At 46.2% G+C, this 20,738-nt stretch overlaps 1 protein-coding gene across 2 annotated transcripts in view; it reads right to left on the reverse strand.

Moving 5' to 3' along the window:
- The window catches only part of KDM2B (lysine demethylase 2B), a 138,298-nt gene that overhangs the window by 48,760 nt on the left and 68,800 nt on the right, over nucleotides 1–20,738 (reverse strand). For both annotated transcript variants that reach the window (XM_069081586.1, XM_069081585.1), the window contains exons 10-12: nucleotides 17,506–17,632; nucleotides 12,887–13,488; nucleotides 3,938–4,024 (exon numbers count right to left, since the gene is read on the reverse strand). In XM_069081586.1, the coding sequence (XP_068937687.1) occupies nucleotides 3,938–4,024; nucleotides 12,887–13,488; nucleotides 17,506–17,632 (816 nt within the window). The remainder of the gene's footprint in view (nucleotides 1–3,937; nucleotides 4,025–12,886; nucleotides 13,489–17,505; nucleotides 17,633–20,738) is intronic.

A 20,738-nucleotide genomic window follows, 5' to 3' on the forward strand; every position in this document is an offset into this window, starting at 1 on the left:
TCTCTCTGTTTCTTCTCCCTCCCTCTCCCCCCTCCTCTCTCTCTCCCCTCTCTCCCTCCCTCTCTCCCTCCCTCTCTCCCCCCTCTTCTCTCTGTCTCTCTCTCTCCCTCTCCCCCCTCCTCTCTCTCCTCCCTCCCTCCCTCTCTCCTCTCTCTCTCTCCCCCCGCCTCTCTCTCTCTCTCTGTTTCTTCTCCCTCCCTCCCTCTCTCTTCTCTCTCTCTCTCAGGGAGATGCACAGAAAGTGCCCACCTGCCTCGGGGGACAGCTTCCCCTTATCTGGGAGTATCCAACACCAATGGAATCAAAGGTTCAATACCAAACCATAGGCCTATGAAGAGATCTCTCTTCTCGGAGTGACAAAGGGTCTTCTCCAGAGTAACTTCCCAAAGAAGACAATAATGATGGCTGACAAACATGTCACTTAAAGGACTGCAGAGATCTTCACATAGGTGGTGAGTCCCAGACTTGGGAGTCGGGAACACCCGAGTTCAAATCTTGCTTCAGACATTTACTAGCTGTGTGACCCTGGTCAGGTCACTTCGCCTTTGTCCACATTAGTCTCCTCATCTGTAAAATGGGGATAATGGTGCCTACCTCCCATGGTTGTGGTGAGGATTAAATGAGATGAATATGCAAAGCACTATAAAAAGCATGGTGGTCATCATTACATTAACATCTCATTTGAGCCTTACAATAGCCTTGTGAGGGGTCTACTATCCCCATTTTACAGATAAGGAAGCTGAGGACCAGACTTGCCCAAAGTCATAAGGGAGTGACAAGCAGGATATGAACCAAGGTCCTCTCTAACTCCACATTCTATACTGCCTTTCCAACTGTACCATGATGCCTATCAGAAGGTAAGTGACTTACCCAGGATCACACAGCCAGTTAAGTTCTAGAGATTCCAAACCCAGGCCTTCCTGCCAGTCTTCTAGCCATGACCCTATTTAACCCCCACCTACCCACCATCTACCCTCTGTGATGAATAAAGAAATCAGGACTTGGAAGTCAGAGGATGAAGGTTATTTAATTTCTAAGGCTTCAGTTTCCCCATCTACACAAGGAGGGCTTTAGACTAGATAGGCTTGGAGGTCCCTTCGTGTATACAAATTAATGCCACGCTATTTTAGGCCATATGTTCATCAGTGGTGAAGGAAACTGGTCAATCAACATTTATTAGGCACCTACCATGTGCCCCTGCATTGGACTATGTCCTGGGGATACAAAAAAAAAGTCAAAAGACAGTCCCTACCCTCGAGGAAGTCACAATCTAACAGAGGAGATAATATTTAAACAACTATGTACAAACAAAATAGAAATAGGACAAACAGGAAATAATCAGCAGAGGAAAAGGCCCTAGAATGAAAGGAAATTGAGAAAGGCTTCCTGCCTCTCCGGCAGGATTTCAGCTGAGGCCTTAAGGAAGCTGGGGGTTGGGGATAAGGGACAGGAGGGACAAATATGTCCAAAGGAACCACACACACAAGACATACCAACCAGAACCATCTCAGCACCCCAAGCCAGAGGTCCTTGTCCCAACCCACGCCAGCCTCACTTTTCCAGAAAAATTACAGTAATGAGAATTCAAGTGGCACAATGTTTTAGCCTCTAGAGACAACAGTACAGAAGTCAGACCTCATTCAACAGTTTCTTTTCTAAGGCAAACCAGTCTTCCCTCTCCTGTCCTGACTCAGTTCCATCCATAAATCCAGGAAGATCTTTTCCATCTAGAGATCAGACAGGGCCAGTTAGTTCAGCTGGATGGGGGAGGGGGGCTAATGAGCCAGGGGTCATGATTCAATCCTCTGGGGGCCCCCATCAGCTTCACTCAGTTCTAAGGTTGCAGACGTCACCCCCCCCCCCAACAGACCCTGCCAGCTGGACATAAAAAAGGAATGAGGCCTGTGGAGGACAGTCCAGCCAGACACAAATCTACCACCACTTCCGGAGAAATAGTAATTCATGGTAAACATGGGATGACAGTGATTAGGAAGCATCTTTGTTAGAGACAAAGCATTTAGCCACGACCTCCCGGCCACTAATTGCTTCCAGAAACAGGCTGTTCTCTCCTTCCAGAAAGGTGTCAGATCAAAGTATTTTTTTAAACTAATCATCATTTAGCACTAATCACTTATTACTTACAGAGGGCAGAAACCAGATCTGTGCAAGGGGGAGGGGGTGAGGAAGGGAGAAGGGATCATGACATCCTTCCCAGGTAGCCTTGATCTTTCATCCAGCCCATTTCCTCAAAGCCTCAAAAAGCCAAAGCAGTTGCTTCTTTAATGAGCTTATGCCTTAATGACCTATACCCTCACCCCTCAACCTCAGGCGGAAGGGCATAAAAATATCAGCAAGGCCCCCTCCCCCCTCCCCCTTTTCTTGCTCCTCTCCCGGTCAGGCTCAGTGACCTAGAGCTGGAATGAAGATCAGAGGCCATCCAGTCCAACCCCGTCATTTCACAGATGGTGAAACTGAGTCCTAGAAAGCAAAAATGCTTTGCACAAAGTCACATGTGGAAATTGTGGATGTTGAGTCATTCCCATAGTGCAAACAATTCCAGGCAGGGACATTGCGCTGACTGGCTATTATATAACCAGTTTCGGTGGGAATCTCCAAAAGAAAGTATCCCTTCCATCTCCCTCCCTTTCCCCAGTCCAGAAGTCAGCTCACGGTCTCCTGGGTCTTTATGTCAAAAGGTGTTTTTGCAAAGATGCTGGAAGGAGCAGCCGGCCCCAAGATGAGGGAACCGCGTCTGGCCCCTGGTGGACACGGCCCCTGTTCAGTCTGAGCCCTCGTGTGGGTTCTTCCATCACTCCTGAGATGAGAGTAGGTGGCAGTGAGCTGTCTTGGCTGGTTTGGGGGTTTCTTCTCGTAGGAGCCCATTTTCTATCTATCCTAACAGCAGGTTTAAGGGTGGCTAGACAGCGTGGTCCATGGTTCTTCAGAGCTGTGCTGGGAAGCCTGACCCGGATGCTGCAGGACCCCTCTGGCAGCTGAGCCCTACATGAAAGCCGGGGGCACCTTTGCCATTCCCCAAAAACCTCAAAGCTTAGGGAGACAGAGAAGGGACAAAACTGTTGTACAGCCCTGTTTGCTTCAACGGAGGATTCTCATCCAGAGCAATCAGGGACACTTGAAAAAAGCCAGTGAAAGAGAGGAAAAGAAAAATCAAGCCAAGACCAAGAAAAGCTAACAGAGCTGCAATAACACACACTGTGATGGAGTTAAAACGATCCCAAGACTAAGGCGGTACCAAGGGATACCAGAAACAGAAACTAGAACACCAGCCTTGCCAGGATCGTGTGCTCAAAACTTAAAATAAAACAAAAACAAACAAACACAAACCAACACCAGGAATCCTGACTGGCACAGAGTGAGCCGGTCAAGCCAGCCACATCATTCTTCTGAGCACACAGTGGGTCTGTTCTTCATCATACACGTCAGTAAACATTTTGTGAGTAAGGCACATGAAAATACAACCTAAAACGGGTGAAGGAGAGATGCACGAGCAAATGAACACAGGCCGCAGCTTATTGCCAAATTCAAGGAAAAAGACATCCCCAAGTACACGTATAACTGGCCAAGGAGGGAGAGCAGAGCACAAAAAATGAACAGCCCAAATGCTGCAACTGCCAATAAAAGAGATGTAGGAAGCTGACCGTGGCATCAGGCACAATGTCTAAGGAAGGGCACAGACACAGACCACTTGGGGTGAGGAAGGAACTCATCACCTGCACCCCTGCATGGCAGAAGGAATGCCCCGCCCACACCCATGCTCCACGGAGGACACCCCCCCATGCCATTTTAAACTGTTGAAAGGAAAGCTAAAAATAAAGCATGGAAAGAATATCCCACCCACCCACCAACCTTGGCAATGAGGATACCCACTGTCAGGGGGGTCGCCTGAAGCCCCAGGGGCACTCCAGCAACTGCTCACCTTTGCTGTCTTCTTGGGCCACGTGACCACAGGCACACCAGTGATTGCCAGGCTTTGATCATCATCAGCATGTTCCTTCAGGACATTCTACAGCCAGAGAAAGAACCTGGGTTAGGGCACTGGGTACAAGCCGAGGCTGGAAGAAGAAAGGGAGAAGGGGCTCCTGGTGGCCCTTCTGCCCTCACAGGCCAGTGGCCAAAGGGCCACACCTAAGGGATGCATCTAGGATCACAATGCAGCCTCTTCTGTTCTTGGGTCTTCCCAGGGTACCCTGGGAGGAGGACACTGGCCAGATTCTGAAGGGTAGGCATGACACAAAGGGATGCTAAGAGAAAGGACACTGGTTTGGAAAGCCAAATAAAGCCTCCAGTCAAATTGCCAGCATGATCCTGGGCAAGTTACTAACCTATTGGGGCTCCAGTATCTTCAATCACAAATGAGGGGGTTGGACTAGACCAGAAGTTTCCAAACTTATCTGGCCTACTGCCATCTTTAAAAAAAAAAATTACTCAGCACTCCCCTAGAAATCTACTTTCTTTAACCCTTTAACAGTTTTTTTGAAATCTGCATCACTTCAAAAACACTAAAAAATTTTTAATAATGCATCTTAAATTTAATAATTTATTATAAATTTGTGGGGTTTTTCCCTGCATTAAAATTTTGATGACTCCATATTATATCACATGACTATATAGTATCATATTGTAAATAAGTCATTACATATACATTCCCAATGATGTATGTTGGACATCCTGAGAATGCACGAGAATACACAACACACTCACCTGCCAACACTTGCTTGTTAAGGCTTGTCATAGGACTTGACCACTTATAGGTTAAAACTCACATTTTGTGTGTTTATTTTGGAAAATAATGTAATCACTACTACTTTAATTCTGTTACACAACACATGAAACATGTACCAATCGTTTTTCAAAATTTTCTTATCTTCTTTCCTTATGTTTTTACCACTCCCCCTTATTTTTATTCAATGTCCCTCCAATTGTACCCGTAGCTACAACTGCCCTCCCTTCCCCCATCATTCCAGCACCTCCCGGGGGTAGGGGTGGGGGGCAATATCGCTCACTTTGGGAACCTATGCACTAGAGGGTCCCTGAAGTCCCTCACAGGCTGAGACCCTGAGCTTGGGATCCCTACAGGACATAAGCTCCTAGGAGGTCACCTTTGTCTGTCTATCCAAAGTGCCACATATACTCAGGAGAAAAAGAGAGTGAGCGACTGACCAACCAAGCAGGAGGTACCAGGCACAGTGCTAGATGCTGGAGATACAAAAGCAGCAACAGGTACATACAGTGGTATGGATAGTCAGTCAACTAGCACCTATTAAATGCTACTGTATACCAAACACTATGCTAAGCACTGAGTTGAAGGCAAAATAAACAAAAGGTAACTTTTTCCCACATAGTACTAGATCTAGTCAGTCAACTAGCACTTATTAAGTGCCACTGTATGCCAAACATTACACTAAACACTGAGTTAAAGGCAAATAAACACAAGGTAATTTATTTTTTACACATACAAATATATATATAAAACTATATATATATATATATAGTTGCTCAATTGGCATTTATTAAGCACCACAGGCACTGTGAAAAGCACTTGAGTGGTTTGGGGTTTTTTTTTGGGGGGGGGGGCACTCACAGCTGGTACTAGAGCACATAAAAGCCCTGGACCTGGAATCAGGAAGACTTGGGCTGTACCTAACCTGACACTACCTACATAACCCTAGGCAAGTCTTAGTCTCGATGGGTCTAAGGGAACACACAAGTGCTCTCTCTGAGGTCCTTTCTGGGCACGTCACTTCCCCTGACTGCCTCAGCTTCCTCCACTGTAATATGGAAATAATAATAGCAGCTACCTCCCAAGGTTCTTGAGAGGTTCAAATGAAAAATAAAATTGTAAAATGCTTAGCATAACACCTGACACATGTAGGCACTTAATAAAATGCTTGTTTTCTTCTTTCCTCACTCTAGGTGAGGAATCTGAGGAAATAACTTTCCCAAGAGCATGCTAATAATGCTCAGCTTCCCAGGTCCTCTGACCTGAGCCCCAACACTCTTTACATTACGTGGTCGTTGAGTCGTTTCAGTTGTGGCTGACTCTTTGTGTCCCCATTTGGGGTTTCCTTGGCAAGGATACTGGAGGGGTTTGCCATTTCCTTCTCCAGCTCATTTTACAGGTGAGGAAACTGAGGTAAACAGAGTGAAGTGACTTGCCCAGGGTCGCACAGCTAGGAAGTGTCTGAGACCAGATTTGAACTCAGAAAATGGATCTTTCTGACGCCAGACTGGTACTCTATGCACTACGGTGCCACCTAGCTGCCCCACATTCAAAAATCCACTTATTTCTAAAAAGGAGAGACTGGCCTTTAATTCCAAAGGACCCTGAAACTCACCTGCCCTAAGACCCAGATTCTTCTCAAGCCCTACCTCACAAATATCACTAAGAATGGAAAACTTAGGGAACCTGGTGCTGGTTCCCACTAAGTGAAGCTAACATGTCATTCCCAATCCCTTGAAAGTCAGCTGGAATGACTCTTTATATGTCTGGATGGCACAATGTGGGCCTCCGGCAGTGAATAACTCACTTTGGTTTTAGATAGAACAATCTGATGAAAAATACTCAGGAGGACTCAGCACAGTACAATGAAAAAAGCTCTGACGTTGGCGGGCCGAACTCAGGAAGCCCAAGACTTCGTGATGATCAGAGAGGGTAACAGGTGGGTGTGAAGGGCTTCTGACCTTGGAAGGACCCTGGGAACGTTGGCTACCAGGAGCAGCAGTTACTGTTATTGTTACCAACCTGGACCCTCATTGTTACTATTGTTACTGTTACCAATCCTAACCCTCACTGTTGTTATTACTACTGTTACCAATCCTAATAACCCTTATTGAGGTTACTGTTACCAATCCTAAAGCTGATTATTAGTTATTATTGTTGTTAACAGCGATAAGGAAAGTCTTACCATTGTGGTTGTCACCAGTCCTAACCCTTATTTTTGTTGTTGTTACTATTGTTATTACCAATCCTAACCCTCATTATTATTGTTACTATTATTACCAACCCTAACCCTTACTGCTGTGATTGTTACCAACACTAACCCTTCTTGTTGCCGTGTTACTGTCACCAACTCTAACCTGTATTATTGTAGCTGTTGTTGTTTGTATTACTATTTCTTCCCCTAGGGCAGGGCCTGTAAAATTAGAAGTCGGCAACAGAACGAAGCTGAGTATACATTTGTATTCCCACCAAAAGGCAGGAGGAAGGCACAAGCAGAGAAGTCTTGCTTTGACAGGGCCGGCGTCAACCTTGAAGAACTACAGAAATGTGAGGGATTATAAGTACTAATTACTACTAATTAATAGCTAACACTCTAAGTCTCAGCATAGCATCTTCATTGATAGAGGAGGTTTTCTCACCAGGAGTTCTCTCTACCCATGAAGTCACAGGTCTGGTCCAAAATGGAAAAAATATACAATAATGAATTAGAGAAGCAGCATGGGATAATGACTAAAGTCAGGTTCTGGGTTCAAGTCCTGCCTCAGACCCATCCTGGATGGTTGCCTCTAAATTTTTTACTTAACCTTTAGGTGTTTCAGATAATTCTCTAAGATTACTGTAGGAGAAATTTCTCTCAGAGAACTTTTTATACGGATGAAATCATGGATCCAGACAAAAACAAAATACAAAGCCATTAACAGACTAATTAATAAATAAATATTAAATGCTAATCTACTGGCAATTAATTTAATAATTAGTAATAGCTTGCTTGGTCATAGATTAATAGTTATTTAGTTAATCGAGTGGTTTCGACAACTGCTTAGTACTTCACTGGCTCCCTGGGACTTACAGGGTAAGCATCAAATTCATTCTTAACTTAGATGTTAAATTCTTTTGTTTTTTGTTTTTGTTTTTTGCTTTTTGGGGGGAGTGCAGGGCAATTGGGGTTAAGTGACTTGCCCAAGGTCACACGGCTAGTAAGTGTTAAGTGTCTGAGGCCACATTTGAACTCAGGTCCTCCTGACTCTAGGGCTGGTGCCACCTAGCTGCCCCTCAATGTTAAATTCTTAACATTCTTAATGTTGGTGGCTAGGGGGAGCCATAGTGCACAGAGCACTGGGCCCTAGAGTCAGGAAGACTCATCTTCCCAAGTCCAAATCCAGCATCAGATACTCCCTAGCTGTGTGACCTTGGGTAAGTCACTTACCTTTGTCTGCCTCGGTTTCCTCAACTGTAAAATGGGAATAATAATCACACCTTCCTCCCAACGTTGTTATGAGAATCAAATGAGATAATGTTTGTAAAGTACTTGGCACAGAGCCTGGTACACTACAGGCACTACATAAATGTTAGCTATTATTATAATTTTATTAATGACTCTTTCACAGCTGCAACTCAACTTGCCCCTCTAGACTTACCTCCTTCTCAAAGCCCCAATCTGACCATGCCACCCCCCAGTCCAGAAACTCCAGGGGCTCCTTAAATCTCCTTTATTTGGGCATCAAAAGTCCTTTATAACCCGGCTCCAACTTACTCTTCCGAACTTATGCTAACACTAGACAAAGTCAGTCCATTGGCACTTATTATGCACCTACTGTGTGCCAAGCAGATTGCTTCACGCTGAATTAGTGCAATAGTCCCCTCACTGTGCTCTGAATATCTGGCCAAAACAGCCTTTGTGCTATTCCCACTATAGGACACTCCCATCTCCAGCCTCCATGCTTTTGTACTGACAACTGTCCATGCCTGTACTATATGCCTTCCTCTCTTCTACCTCCTGGAATTTTCAGTTCACTTCAAAGTTCAGATCCTGATACTCGCTTCTACCCCACAACGAATGCCTTTTCCATCCCCAAAATCACCATGTATTAATGTTTTCCATATATTTTATACAAGATGTCCCAAAAGTCTGAGTGCAGTCTTAAACTTTAAGAACTTTAAACTGTACTCAGACTTTTGGTATACCTCGTACATGCTGCCACTTCCCACGGAATATAAGCTCCTTGAGGGCAGGGCACAATTTTTTCCCCTTTGTATGTCAGGGGACTGGCAGAGTGCCAGGCAGATAGTGAATGTTAAATAGATAGATAGATAAATGTTTATTGATTGACTGCATAACAGAAGAGTCCTCTGCTTGAGACCAATGGATCCACTCCCTTTCCAACCAAACCAGTCATGGGAATGAAAATGCCCATTTTCTCCTGGCCTAAGATGGCCTCAAACCTCCCTTTCTTCCCCAATCAATCACATTTATTAAGCGCCTACTATGTGCCAGGCACTGTACTAAATGCTGAGAATACAAAAGTGAGTAAAAGATGAGTCCTCTGACCTCGAAGAGCTTACAATCTAACAGGGAGAGTTAATTATTAATATAACTAGTTACTAATTATTAATTCCTGGCTACCTTCCAAACCCCACCTCCTATGTAATGCAGATAAGATCAATCCAGAACATTTAAACTTTTCCTCCTCTAAATAAATCTTCATAGCTTATCCCACTCTTTTAAAGGAGGCATAGCAGACAAGATACCTCACTTGGAATAATGAAGTCCTGGGTTCAAGACCTACTCCAAGAACATATAATGAGTGTGAGGCAGAACAAATGACTGAACTCTCAGCGCCCCAGGAGACTCAATCAACAAGGCAGATTTTTCCCTTGGAAAGTTCCCTACTTGGGGCACTAGGTGGTACAGTGAATAGAGCACTGGCCCTGGAGTCAGGAGCACCTGAGTTCAAATACAGCCTCAGACACTTAACACAAAACTAGCTGTGTGACCTTGGGCAAGTTACTTAACCCCAATTGCTCTGCCCTACCCCTCCAAAAAAAAGCAAAAATAAATTTAAATAAATAAAAAATAAAAGAAAGTTCCCTACACTGACAAAATTCAAAAGAGTGTGCAGTTAGGTGGCACAATGGATACAGCCCCAGCCCTAAAGTCAGGAGGTCATGAGTTCAAATCTGGCTTCAGATACTTACTAGCTGTGTGACCCTAGGCAAATCACTTAACCCCAGTTGCCTCCCCAAAAGACCCAAGAAGCCAGTAACCAAATAAAGTATTGAAGTGATTGTTTTAACCAGACCTGAGATGTCACAGGCAAGGAGGACTGCAAATGCCCACCCCAATATGTCTTATCTAGATTTTGTTTGAACTTAGTTACTTCTCCCACAGACTGGGATCTCCTTGAGGGCAGGAACTGTCTTTTTTCTAGTTCTTTTGTCTTACTAACAGAAGTTAGTACAAAGTAGGTGTTCAATAAACAAGGTGTTTAAGTTAGTACAAAGTAGGTGTTTAATAAACAAATGATGGGGGCAGGAAGACAAAGGTTAAGTGACTTAACCAAGGTCATAGCTAGAAGTGTCAGAGCCAGATCTTCCTAACTTGCCCAGGATCATACAGCTAGTGGCAAAATCAGAATTTGAACTCAGATCTTCTGTCTCTAAGCCCAGTGCTCTTTCTAATTACTTGCTCTGTTTACTGGTTAAGTAATTTCTAATTATTTACTGTTGTATATGATTATTTTTAATTGGATTATTAACTATGGAAGTAATTTGATTTAAAAGAAGTGGGTGGCAATCGCTTTAGTAGTAGTAGTTATAATTATTGTTATGATAAAATATCTCATTAATCATCTCATCCAACAGGTAAGAATGATAGCAGTGATAAGGATGCTAACATTCTAACAATAATAATACATCACTGATATAAGATATAGAAGAGTGGAGAGGGCTTAAAAGTTGGGAAGACCACTCGACTGAAGTTTTCAGGACAGAAAGTTAACCTCAGCTGCTTGTCTCTGCCCCCTCCCCATCCCTGAAATTTATCTGTGTCTGAGCATCAGGGCGTTCGAAGTGAGAAGTCAAGTGGGGGTCTGAATGTGGTCTCACACTAAGAACTTTCAAAAATCATTCATGATTGGGACAGCTAGGTGGTTCAGTGAATAGAGCATGGGCCCTGGAATCAGGAGGACCTGAGTTCAAATCCGACCTCAGACACAACACTTACTAGCCATGTCACTTAACCCTGATTGCCCTGCCTTCCCCCCTCCAAAAAGACAAAAAAAAACACCAAAACCCCAAAAATCATCAATAATGACCAGCAAATTTAAAAAAGAGAGAGAGAAAACGAGCCTTCCCTCCCATCTCTACAGAGGTTGGGGGATACAGGAGTGGAATACTGCATCTACTATCAGGCAACGGATATGCTTCTTTTCTGTCTTCTTAGCTGTTCTTTTTTTCCCCCATTTTTGGGGGTCGTTCCATCATTTTTCAGCTGTGTCCAACTCTGTATGACCCCACATGGGGTTTTCTTAGCAGAGATACTAGAATGATTTGTCATTTCCTTTTCAAGTTCATTTTACAGATGAGGAAATTGAGGCAAACAGGGTAAAGAGAATTGCCCAAGGTCACTCAGCTAGTAAGTGCTGGAGGCCAGATTTGAACTAAGGAATACTTGACTCCAGGCCTGGCGCTTTATTCACGAGATCAAGTAGCTGCCCTTTCTTTTTTTATTATTTGTTAATAAGGGGAGGAAGGTGATGTAAAAACAAAAAAAATCTCTAAAAATTTTAAAGAAATTTAGGAATAATAATAATAATATTAACTTACGTAGTACTTTAAAGCTCACAAAACGCTTTATGTTTATTCATTTTCACCTGTGTCTCAGAACTACCCAGGGACACATGTCACAGGAGAGAGGGACATAATAACAACATTATTATTGCCATCTCTATTTCAAAAATGAGGAAATGGCCATCAAGTGCCCAAACCAGGGTCACACAGTTAAGTGTCTGAGAAGGAATTCAGGTCCACGTCTCCCTGACTGCACATCCACTGCCTTGTCCCTCCCTAAACCAGACTGTTCCTGTCACCAGGGCCAGCGAAATTCTGGCTTCATGGGTTTCTAAGCAGAGATCACAACTCTGGAGATGGGAAAGATTTGGAATCTCTCTCCTTATTAGAGATTTCATCCCTGTGGCCTAACTATGGATTATCAACACAGACTCAAATCCCGACTTTGACACTCAGTAGCTGTGACCCTCCCAACCTGTATCCCTATCTATAACATGAGACTAGATGGCCTCAAAGGCACCTTCCAATGTTAAATTTGTGTTCTGGAAAATAGAGATAATCAATTAATCACAAAGCATTTATTAAGCACCTACTATGTACCAGAAGCTACACTAGCCATTGGGCATACAGAGACAAAAATGAAACCTGCCCTGAAGGTGTTTCTACTGTTACTATCATGGAAAACAATGGGTACATATACAGGTATATGGGAAAACAGATACCTAGGCCTGTAATATTTTGCCCACAGGGTTGCTATGACCCTCCATTGAGATCACAGTCATGACAGGCTCTGATGTCTAGTGGCAGGAAAAATAGCAGTAGCAAAAGAAACACACAAATTTGAAATCATTAGACAATGGGCCTGAATCCCAGCTAGGCCACTCCTCAGTAGGTAAATATGGCCAAGTCCTCAAAAGTTCTGATCCTCAGTTGACTGTCTGTAAAATGGGTAAAATAGACTGGTTCATCCTGAAGAGGCCCTCCTGGTATGAAATCCTCTGAATCTCTGAGCGTGCAAACTTGGAAAGATCTCTGTTCAGAGGACCCCAGTCCAATCCTGCCTCTCATGCTTACAATGTGTATGACCTTGGGCCTGGAAAATGAGGAGGGGGCAGCCTGCAGGAGGAGGTCCAGATGACCTCTGAGACTTAGTCCCATTGCCTGACAATTACTAATTCTCTCAGATGCAGTCAACGTTTCACAAATGCCTTTCTATCCATTCCTTATGTCTCGTAAATGGTGCTGGTAAAGCCTTCCAGCATTAGGTCTATGACCTTCCTTGAAACCCCAAGCCTCCCCTCTTCTCTAGAAATAACACATAAAAGGGTTTCCCCTCCAACACCCTCTGCTACCCACCTTCATGTCCTCCAGAAGCGCTTGGGGATCCTCAATACCCTCGGGGACACACTTCTTGTTCTCTGGAAGGGATTCAAGCTTCTCAACCAGGGCTTTCAGGCCTTTCAGTTCAAACTCCGTGAGGTGAGTCCACTTGGTGGAGACTTCTGTGGCGGGGGAGCCTGTCGGGGTTTTGGGATAGTCTGTGGTCATGGAGGACTTGACGCTCTCATCTGATTCATTGGACAAAGTCCTTTTGAGGTACCGCATGGCGGCTGCTTTGGGCTTTTTCATAGTGGCCTCCTGGCCCTCCGAGGGTGTGCTGGTAGGAGAGGCGGTGGCATGGGGGGGCGGGAAGGGCAGAACAGGTGGGACAGGCGGGATGGGTGGGAGAGGTGGGACCAGTGGAGCCAAAGGCTTGGGTGCCTTGTCCACGCTCTCTTCCTTCTCTTCCTCCTTTTCCTTCTTCCCTTCCTTCTCCTTCTCCTTGTCTTCTTTCTCTTTCTCCTCCTTCTCTTTCTTTTCCTTTTCCTCCTCCTGGGGGTGCAGCTCACAGGATTCCTCATCCATCTCCAGCCAGGAATCAGATGAGAAGCCGTCTACACTGGGTTTTCTCGAGGCATCTGCATGATACAACAAAGAAATAAATAAAGACACAATAAAGAAATAAAAAATACAATAAAGAAATCATGAAATATGTAAGGCAATCTCAATCTGTGTGTGTAGGTCTCACACACACACTCATACACAGAGACTTAAAATTAGAAACACAATTGCTGTAACAGATAAGAGTGTTGGTTTTGGAGTTAGGAAAATGTGAGTTCAAATCCCACCTGGAAAATGTGAATTGTATGACCATGGGGCACCTCACTCAATCCCTCAGAGGCCCAGTTTCCTCATCTATAAAATGGGGATAATCACACCGATGGTAGCTACACCCCATCAGGCAGTGGTGAGGACTGACTAACAAACATCATGGAGGCAGAATATTTGGCAAACTTCAAAGAATTAAATAAATGTCCATCATTAAGGAAATGGCCAAAGTCTGCTTCCCTTCCTGAAAGTCTGGGAAGAATGGAGGGCAAGCATTATCTGCCATATACTACAAATAACAAAACCGATACTGGACGTCCCTCCCTTCTCAATGAAGGTGGCGGGCCACAGGTGGGTAACAAGGCTTTCTTTTTCATTTTTTATGGCAAGGGATGGCTCGCTGGACAGGTAGGGGACAGATAAATGTGGAAAGGAAGGCCACCGAAAAACAATAGATATCAAAACAATTAAAAATTATTTTCAAAATAAGAAGTAACTTCTACTCAAGGAAAGGAGGAGGAAAAAACCTTCTTCCCTCATTTCTAGAAGCAGGAGGGGCTTCAGGTGTGGAATGTCATGTACATTGTCCCACTCAATTGGGGCACTGGAAGTCTAGCTAAGCGGCTACCCCCATCACTCTAGGAGAGATAGCTCTCTAGGGAGGGAAGAGGGGAGGGAGATATTTGAAAATACTGAAGACAGAAAGACAAAACACCTTTTTTTTTTTTTAAGAAGGAAAGGGAGTAGACCAGAATCCAAAGGCTGGTCAGGCCACAGTGCGAGGACAGTCACCTATGCCTCCTGACTTTCTGGGGGACATCAAGCTATCTCCTCTTGGTCCTCAGAGCAGGTGCCTTTGGTAGAAGAGAAGAAACTGGACTGGGGGCTTGGGCTCGGGCTCTTAGCTAGGCCCTAAATTCTATGATCCTGTCACCCTCTGGTCAGCCTCCAAGTGAGTAATCCTGCTTGGGAGGGGAAAGGTGTGGCTCTGGGGGCACTATTCATCTGCTCTTAATCCCTGGCGAATCCTAAGGATTTATGTGGGCCTTTGGAGCTACTGGAAGCCAAACTTTCTTATCAAGGAGGCAGCTAGTGACAGGACCAGGCCTGAACTCTTCAGATCCAGCCTCAGACAATTTACTAGTTGGATTACCCTGGGCAAGTCCCTTCCCCTCTGTCTGCCTCAGTTTCCTCATCTGTAAAATGAGGATAAAAATAGCACCTCCCTCCCAGAGTTGTGAGGATAAAATTGATGAGGTCCAGGCTCTGGGACCCCCCCCTAGAACTCAGACTGAATCTTCCCACTTGATGCCGCATTTGCCTGAGGCCATAAGCTTTTCATTATAGCTAGACCCAAATCTCTTACTCTTACTAGCCTAGCCCTCCTTTGTCCAGCTACTTCCCATCCTAGAGCCTATCAAAATATACATACCCAAATCAACAGTTACACCCTTGACCTAACCTAGCCCACCATAGTCTCCTGGTAGCCTCCAGCAACTTCCCACCCTTAATCACTCATTACTGGAATCTGACCTCATTGACTCCTCCTGGAGACCCTCCCCAAACTCTTCCTCTAGACCATCCCCAGATTCCCCCCACAACCTTTCTGATATAACACCCTATCTTGCCTTCATATGATGTGACAGTGCCATAGAATGACCCAGCACAGACTTGCTCTGTGTCCAATACAAGCCTTACAGATACCGAGGCTCCTTAAAAGTGAACTTTTAATAAACTTTGCTTTTCTTTGGCTGAGAGGCTTGAATTGAATTCATTCAGCAGGAACGGACATGTTGGCATTTTGGGGTCTCATGCACCCCTAACCCTGACCCTCATCATTTTTATGACGACCCTCTACAAAATGTGTTAACTGTAGAGCACTCAACACAGGGCCAGCATGGAGCAGGCACTTCACAAAGGCTAATGGCCTTCCCTCCCCTTGAGGGCAGGAACCTACTGGGAGCTTTAGCACAAAGTCTGGAAAGTTTGCTCATTCATTCAATCACAAAAATGCTTCTTCATGCCTTCATCCATCCACTCACTCTTTCCTTCTCTCTCCCCTCTTTCCTTCCTCCCTCCCTTCCTTTCCTTCCTCACTCTCTCTATTCTTCCCTCCCTTCTTCCTTCTTTCCTCCCTACCTTCCACTCTCTCCTTTCCTTCCTTCCTCCTTCCCTTCCTCTTTCCTTCCTTCTTCTTTCTTCCTCCCTCCCTTCCTTCTTTCCTCTCTCCCCTTCTTCCTTCCTCAAAGATCAAAATATGAAACCATGAGATTGAGGAAAGGAACTCAGTTCCAAATGCCTCAATACATACCACTTGTTGAGGTCTGGTGAGAGTGCAAGCACACATACACACACACACCCCCTCCCAATGACCCCGCTCCTCTCCCCACCCCCCAGGGGGCCTCCTGGTCTCTGGTGCCACTGAAAGCACCAGAGGATGAGGCAGAGAGGGCTGGAGGAGGAAATCCTGTTGTTTGAGAAAATCCTGAAAAGACAACTGGGAAAGAAAAAGGAGTCAGTGGTCAGCCTCCCTCCTCCCTCTGCTGACAAGACAGCCCAGGACTAAGGGGCACCAAGGCTGCAGACTTGGAGGCAAGAGGCCCCAGATTCAGGTCCCACCTAGATACTTACTGGCCAGCTGTGTGAGCCTGGGGAAGGGAATAAGCATTTATATACCTACAATATACCAGGCACAGTCCTAAGTGCTTTCATATGCAAAATTTCATCAGAGCCTAGAGATGATCCTGTAGGCTGGATTATTTCCAATTTTATTTACAAATATTGTCTCCTTGGATCCTCCCAACAATCCTGGAAGGTAGATGCTGTTATGATCTCCATTTTACAGCTGAAAAAACTGCAGCAGCCAGAGATTAAGTGACCTGACCAGGGTCACACAGCTAATAAGTATCTGAATCTGAATTTGAATTCAAGTCTTGATTTGAGTCCCAGCCTCAGTCCACCGAGCCATCTAGCTCAGCTGCCCAGCCTAATTCCCCACCTAATCTGCTATACATCTCAGCTGAGACACTCTGCAAACCCTCAATCAGCAGAGAAACGCTAGTTATCAATGACTCCTGGCTGGAGAGCCAGCTTTGCTTGGTCCAAATTTCCACTGCCATCAGCTGCCGGGATGCAACTTCAGGACTGATGTGTTAGAGAATGAGAGCAGAGCCTAGTGTGAGCTGATGTCCCTTTAAATAAAGGCAGGGGGGCAGGGCTACTGCAGCTGCGGGAGAAACTCGCTCTCTCCTTGCCTGGATCAGTATCACCCGCCACCCACTGATCTCGCTTTCCCAGCCATCCCTCCCCATCTTCCAGTCCGATAGCCCCTTGCAGCAGCCGAGTTAAAGATGGGCCCCGGGCATTCTCCCTGAGCCTCTCTCCTCCATGAGACAAAAGCCACTCACTGATGCAGAAAAATCAACCAGGAACAAATCAAAGGCTTAAGCAGAACACATCAGGCTCACAGGGGATACCCTCAAATCTGCAGACACACCAGGGACTGGTCATGCAAAGCACCACCCCCTCGAGACCCTCCCTTTTTGCAAAGCCACAGATGATTTTAAGACTCACGGGTCCCCAGAAAGCCTCAGTTACCATTATCCAAGGCGGGGATTCTCCCTCCCAGAGGATGACCATTCCTGTCAACCCCTGGAGTTTTCCCCCCAATGTCCTCATCTCTGAAACGAATCCACTGAGTTCAGGGCTCTCTTCTGCAACATTCAGCAGCTGCTTCTTCCCGACTCTGTAAGACTGAGGCAGCCACGGAACCAGACTTCCCAGATGCATGGCAAGCCTCCCTCCCCCAGACCCCCGCCAGCACTCACCAATGAGCATTGATTCTCGCTGGTACTCCTGAGTGAGGTGGGAACGCTGGGTCACGCAATGTACGTATCTCTCCAAAACATACCAACACATCTCATAGTAGAAAGGGTACCGGAATTTGGCCTGTACCTGAAAGCAACACCCAGTGGGTGGAGGTCAGTTTCCGGAGGAGTGAGCAAAGGGGTGGGGGGGTTGGGAAGAAGGAAGGGAAGGGAAGGGGGGAACAAGAGAAGTTTACAGCAGAGGGGCCCCCTGAGGCAGGATTTTCATCATCTTAGCAAGAGCATGAATGATGTGGGGAGAGGGAAGGAGGAGAGGAGGGAGGGAGGGGCTGGAAGGGGGCCAGATGCCAGCGGCATACACAATGAGGCAGCTAGAGGTGATAGCATCGTTTCAGGGTTCACTAACGTGCACACCCAGGGAGGAGAGAAGGGGACTGGAGGACCAGGGAGCTGTGTGTTCTCATGAAATGCTCCAAAATCTCCCAGGGCTTCCCCCCAAACCCCAGTGATTCACCTGGGTGAACTACAGTGGAGACAGGCCCATCCGCTTGCCTGAACAATACTTCATGAAGTCTACCATCCTTCTTTCTCCCTAACCCACTGAGAAAAGAAAGACCACACCCCCCAAGGAAGAAAAAAAATGATTTTTTTTCTTTTTTCATCCTTGTTAACTCTAAGAGCCTAAGTGGACAGAAGGCACAACATGGGAGCAGACAAATGAGAACAAAGATCCTGAGGAGGCTTTCTCCCGCTATCCACCCTCCAGCAGAGAGCTGTGGCTGGACATGGGTCATCCCCTTGAACTCGGGACTTCCCAGTGGGTTTAGACACTGGAGTTCTGCCACATAGGGATTAACAGAACTCTACTACTATTTCCTCTTTACTTCTAAGGGCTGAGGGGGTGAGAAGGGGATCACCCTTAGTCATCACTGGAACAGTACCTAACAGCTCAAAAAGGAGAGCTGGGGACCACAAGCCCCACAGCCAGCTAGGGAAGGAAAGAGATGGAGAACCTGGGGGAGGCTAACACAGCCACAGGGCAGCTGCCTCATTTGGATTGTGCTAGATGAATGCTACCATAAGAGTAGGAGGCCAGGGGAGAGAGGGGAGGACAAGGAGGTGGGGAGAGAAAGAAAAAGGGAGGGAAAGGGAGGAGAGGGATAAGGAAGGAAGGGGGAGAGGAGTGGGGAGGGGGGAGAGGGCTAGGAAGGGGGAACAGAGAAGGGGAGAGGGATAGCAAGGGAGGAGAGAAATAAGGAGGGAAGGGGGAGAGAAGAGGAAGAGGGAGGGGGGAAGAGAGAAGAGAGACCAGGAGGGAAAGGAGGGTGAGGGAGAGAGGGATAGGGAGGGAAAGGAAGGAGGAGGAAGAAGAAAGGGTTAGGGAGGGGGAGGGGGAAGAGGAAAGATAGAAGAGAGGGAGAGGGAGGGGGAGAACAGAGGGAGGGGCAGGGAGAGGGGTCCTTTGAATGTCTCAGGCCTTCTTTCTGTCAATCACAAGTGGTTTTCGCATTTCTGATCCTGAACACAGCACTCTCCCTCCTCCCCCATTCCCTGACAAGCCTGTTACATGCAGGGCTGAGAACCTCAGGAGGGATGGAAGTTTACTTCCCCATTAGGGAAGGGCTTTAGTTTCTTCCTCTCCAGATGTGTTCGAGGGGAGGAGGTAGGAGACTGAGAATGGAAGAGGAAGGGGCATCCACAGTGCAGGGGGAAATCCCAGCCTCCCACTGACTGCCTGCATGACCTTACCCAAGTCACTCACTTCTGAGGTCTGTTTCCTCATGTATAAATCGGGGTGGGAAGGAGGTAGATTAAGCATCCTCTGAGGTCCCTTCCAACTCTAAACCTTTGATCCTATACATGACTCCCCCTTTCTGAGCCTCAGTTTCCTCATCTGGAGAACAGAGGGATCGGATGGCCTCTGAAGTATCTTTCAATTCTAGATCTAGGATCCATTCAAGGACCTGTGTGACCTTGGACAAATCATTTCCCTAGTCTGGAGCCTTGGTTTAGACTATGGCTCTGAGGTCTCTCTTTCAGCTGTACACCAGGTGTCCTATGAGCCTCCCTTTCCTCTCAGACACAGAATCACTGGGGTTGGGAGACAACACAGCCCTGCCAGAATCATCTGGTTCTAGTGGGGTCTGGGGGATGGAAGGGTTTCTGCCTTCCTAAGGACCTCTCACGAAACTCCCACCACAGCCCCCCTAAGAGGCCTACCAAAGTCCACAAGACCTGATATGTCAAAAAAAAAAAAAAAGCAACCAGCCTCTACCTAGGCTTTCAATGGACTTAACTGGCCTTGAGGTTCTCAGGCCTGAACCTACAAACTTTTGTAGCCCACAGGAACTGTCTGCTCGGCTAGTACTGCCTTTGGGAATAAAGGATACTTTCTGCAGATCTCCATGAGGAATCAGCAGGAACCAACACTGGCCTGAGGCAGCCCTCCCTCTCTCCTTTAGGAGACCTCCTAGAGATCCTCCCTAAACCCACCTGAGTGAGAAAACCTACAAAATTTCCCCTGGTTCAAGATAACATCCGATTCCACTCCAGACTGACTCTGTGGGAGCTGGGGCCGGTGAGTTCCCTTGCTGGGCCTCAGTTTCCCTCATCAGTTCAGTCTGTTATTTCCCTATATCGGCAGAACGCTATGATATGAAATGAGACTACATTGATCACATATACCAGGACGTATCTGTCTCTCCCTCCCTCTTTTCTTCTTCTTCCCTCTCCTTCTTTTCTTCTTCCTCTCCCCTCTTATTCCTCCCCTTCTCTTCTCTCCTTCCTCTCTCCCTCCTTCACTTTTCTCTTCTTCCTCTCCCCCTTTCTTCCCTCCCTTTCTCTACTTTCCTCTCTCCCTCCTTCACTCTTCTCTTCCTATTTTCTCCTTTTTCTCTCTCCTTCCTCTCTCCCCCTCCCTTTCTTTCCCCTTTCTCTTCTTCCCTACTCTTCTTTTCTCTCTCCTTCCTCTTCCCCTTCCTCCCCTTTTCCCTCTCTTCCCCTCCTTCTCTTTCCCCTTTCTTCCTCTCTCCTCCTCTTCTTCCCCACCCTTCTCTTCTCTCCTTCCTCTCACCCTCTTCCTTCTTCACTCTTCTCCCTCTCCCCATCCCTCCCTCTCTTCTTTTCTTCCTCTCTCCTGTCTTCTTCCTGTCCCCCTTCTTCACTTTTCTCTTCTTCCCCCATCCCTCTCTCTCTTCTCTTCTTCCTCTGTCCCTCTTCCTCTCTCTCTCTCT

Source organism: Petaurus breviceps, unplaced genomic scaffold, assembly GCF_028583685.1.
Source record: "Petaurus breviceps papuanus isolate PSGF00001 unplaced genomic scaffold, PetGlider_PUasm1.0 99, whole genome shotgun sequence".
In the NCBI taxonomy this organism is placed as follows: domain Eukaryota; kingdom Metazoa; phylum Chordata; class Mammalia; order Diprotodontia; family Petauridae; genus Petaurus; species Petaurus breviceps.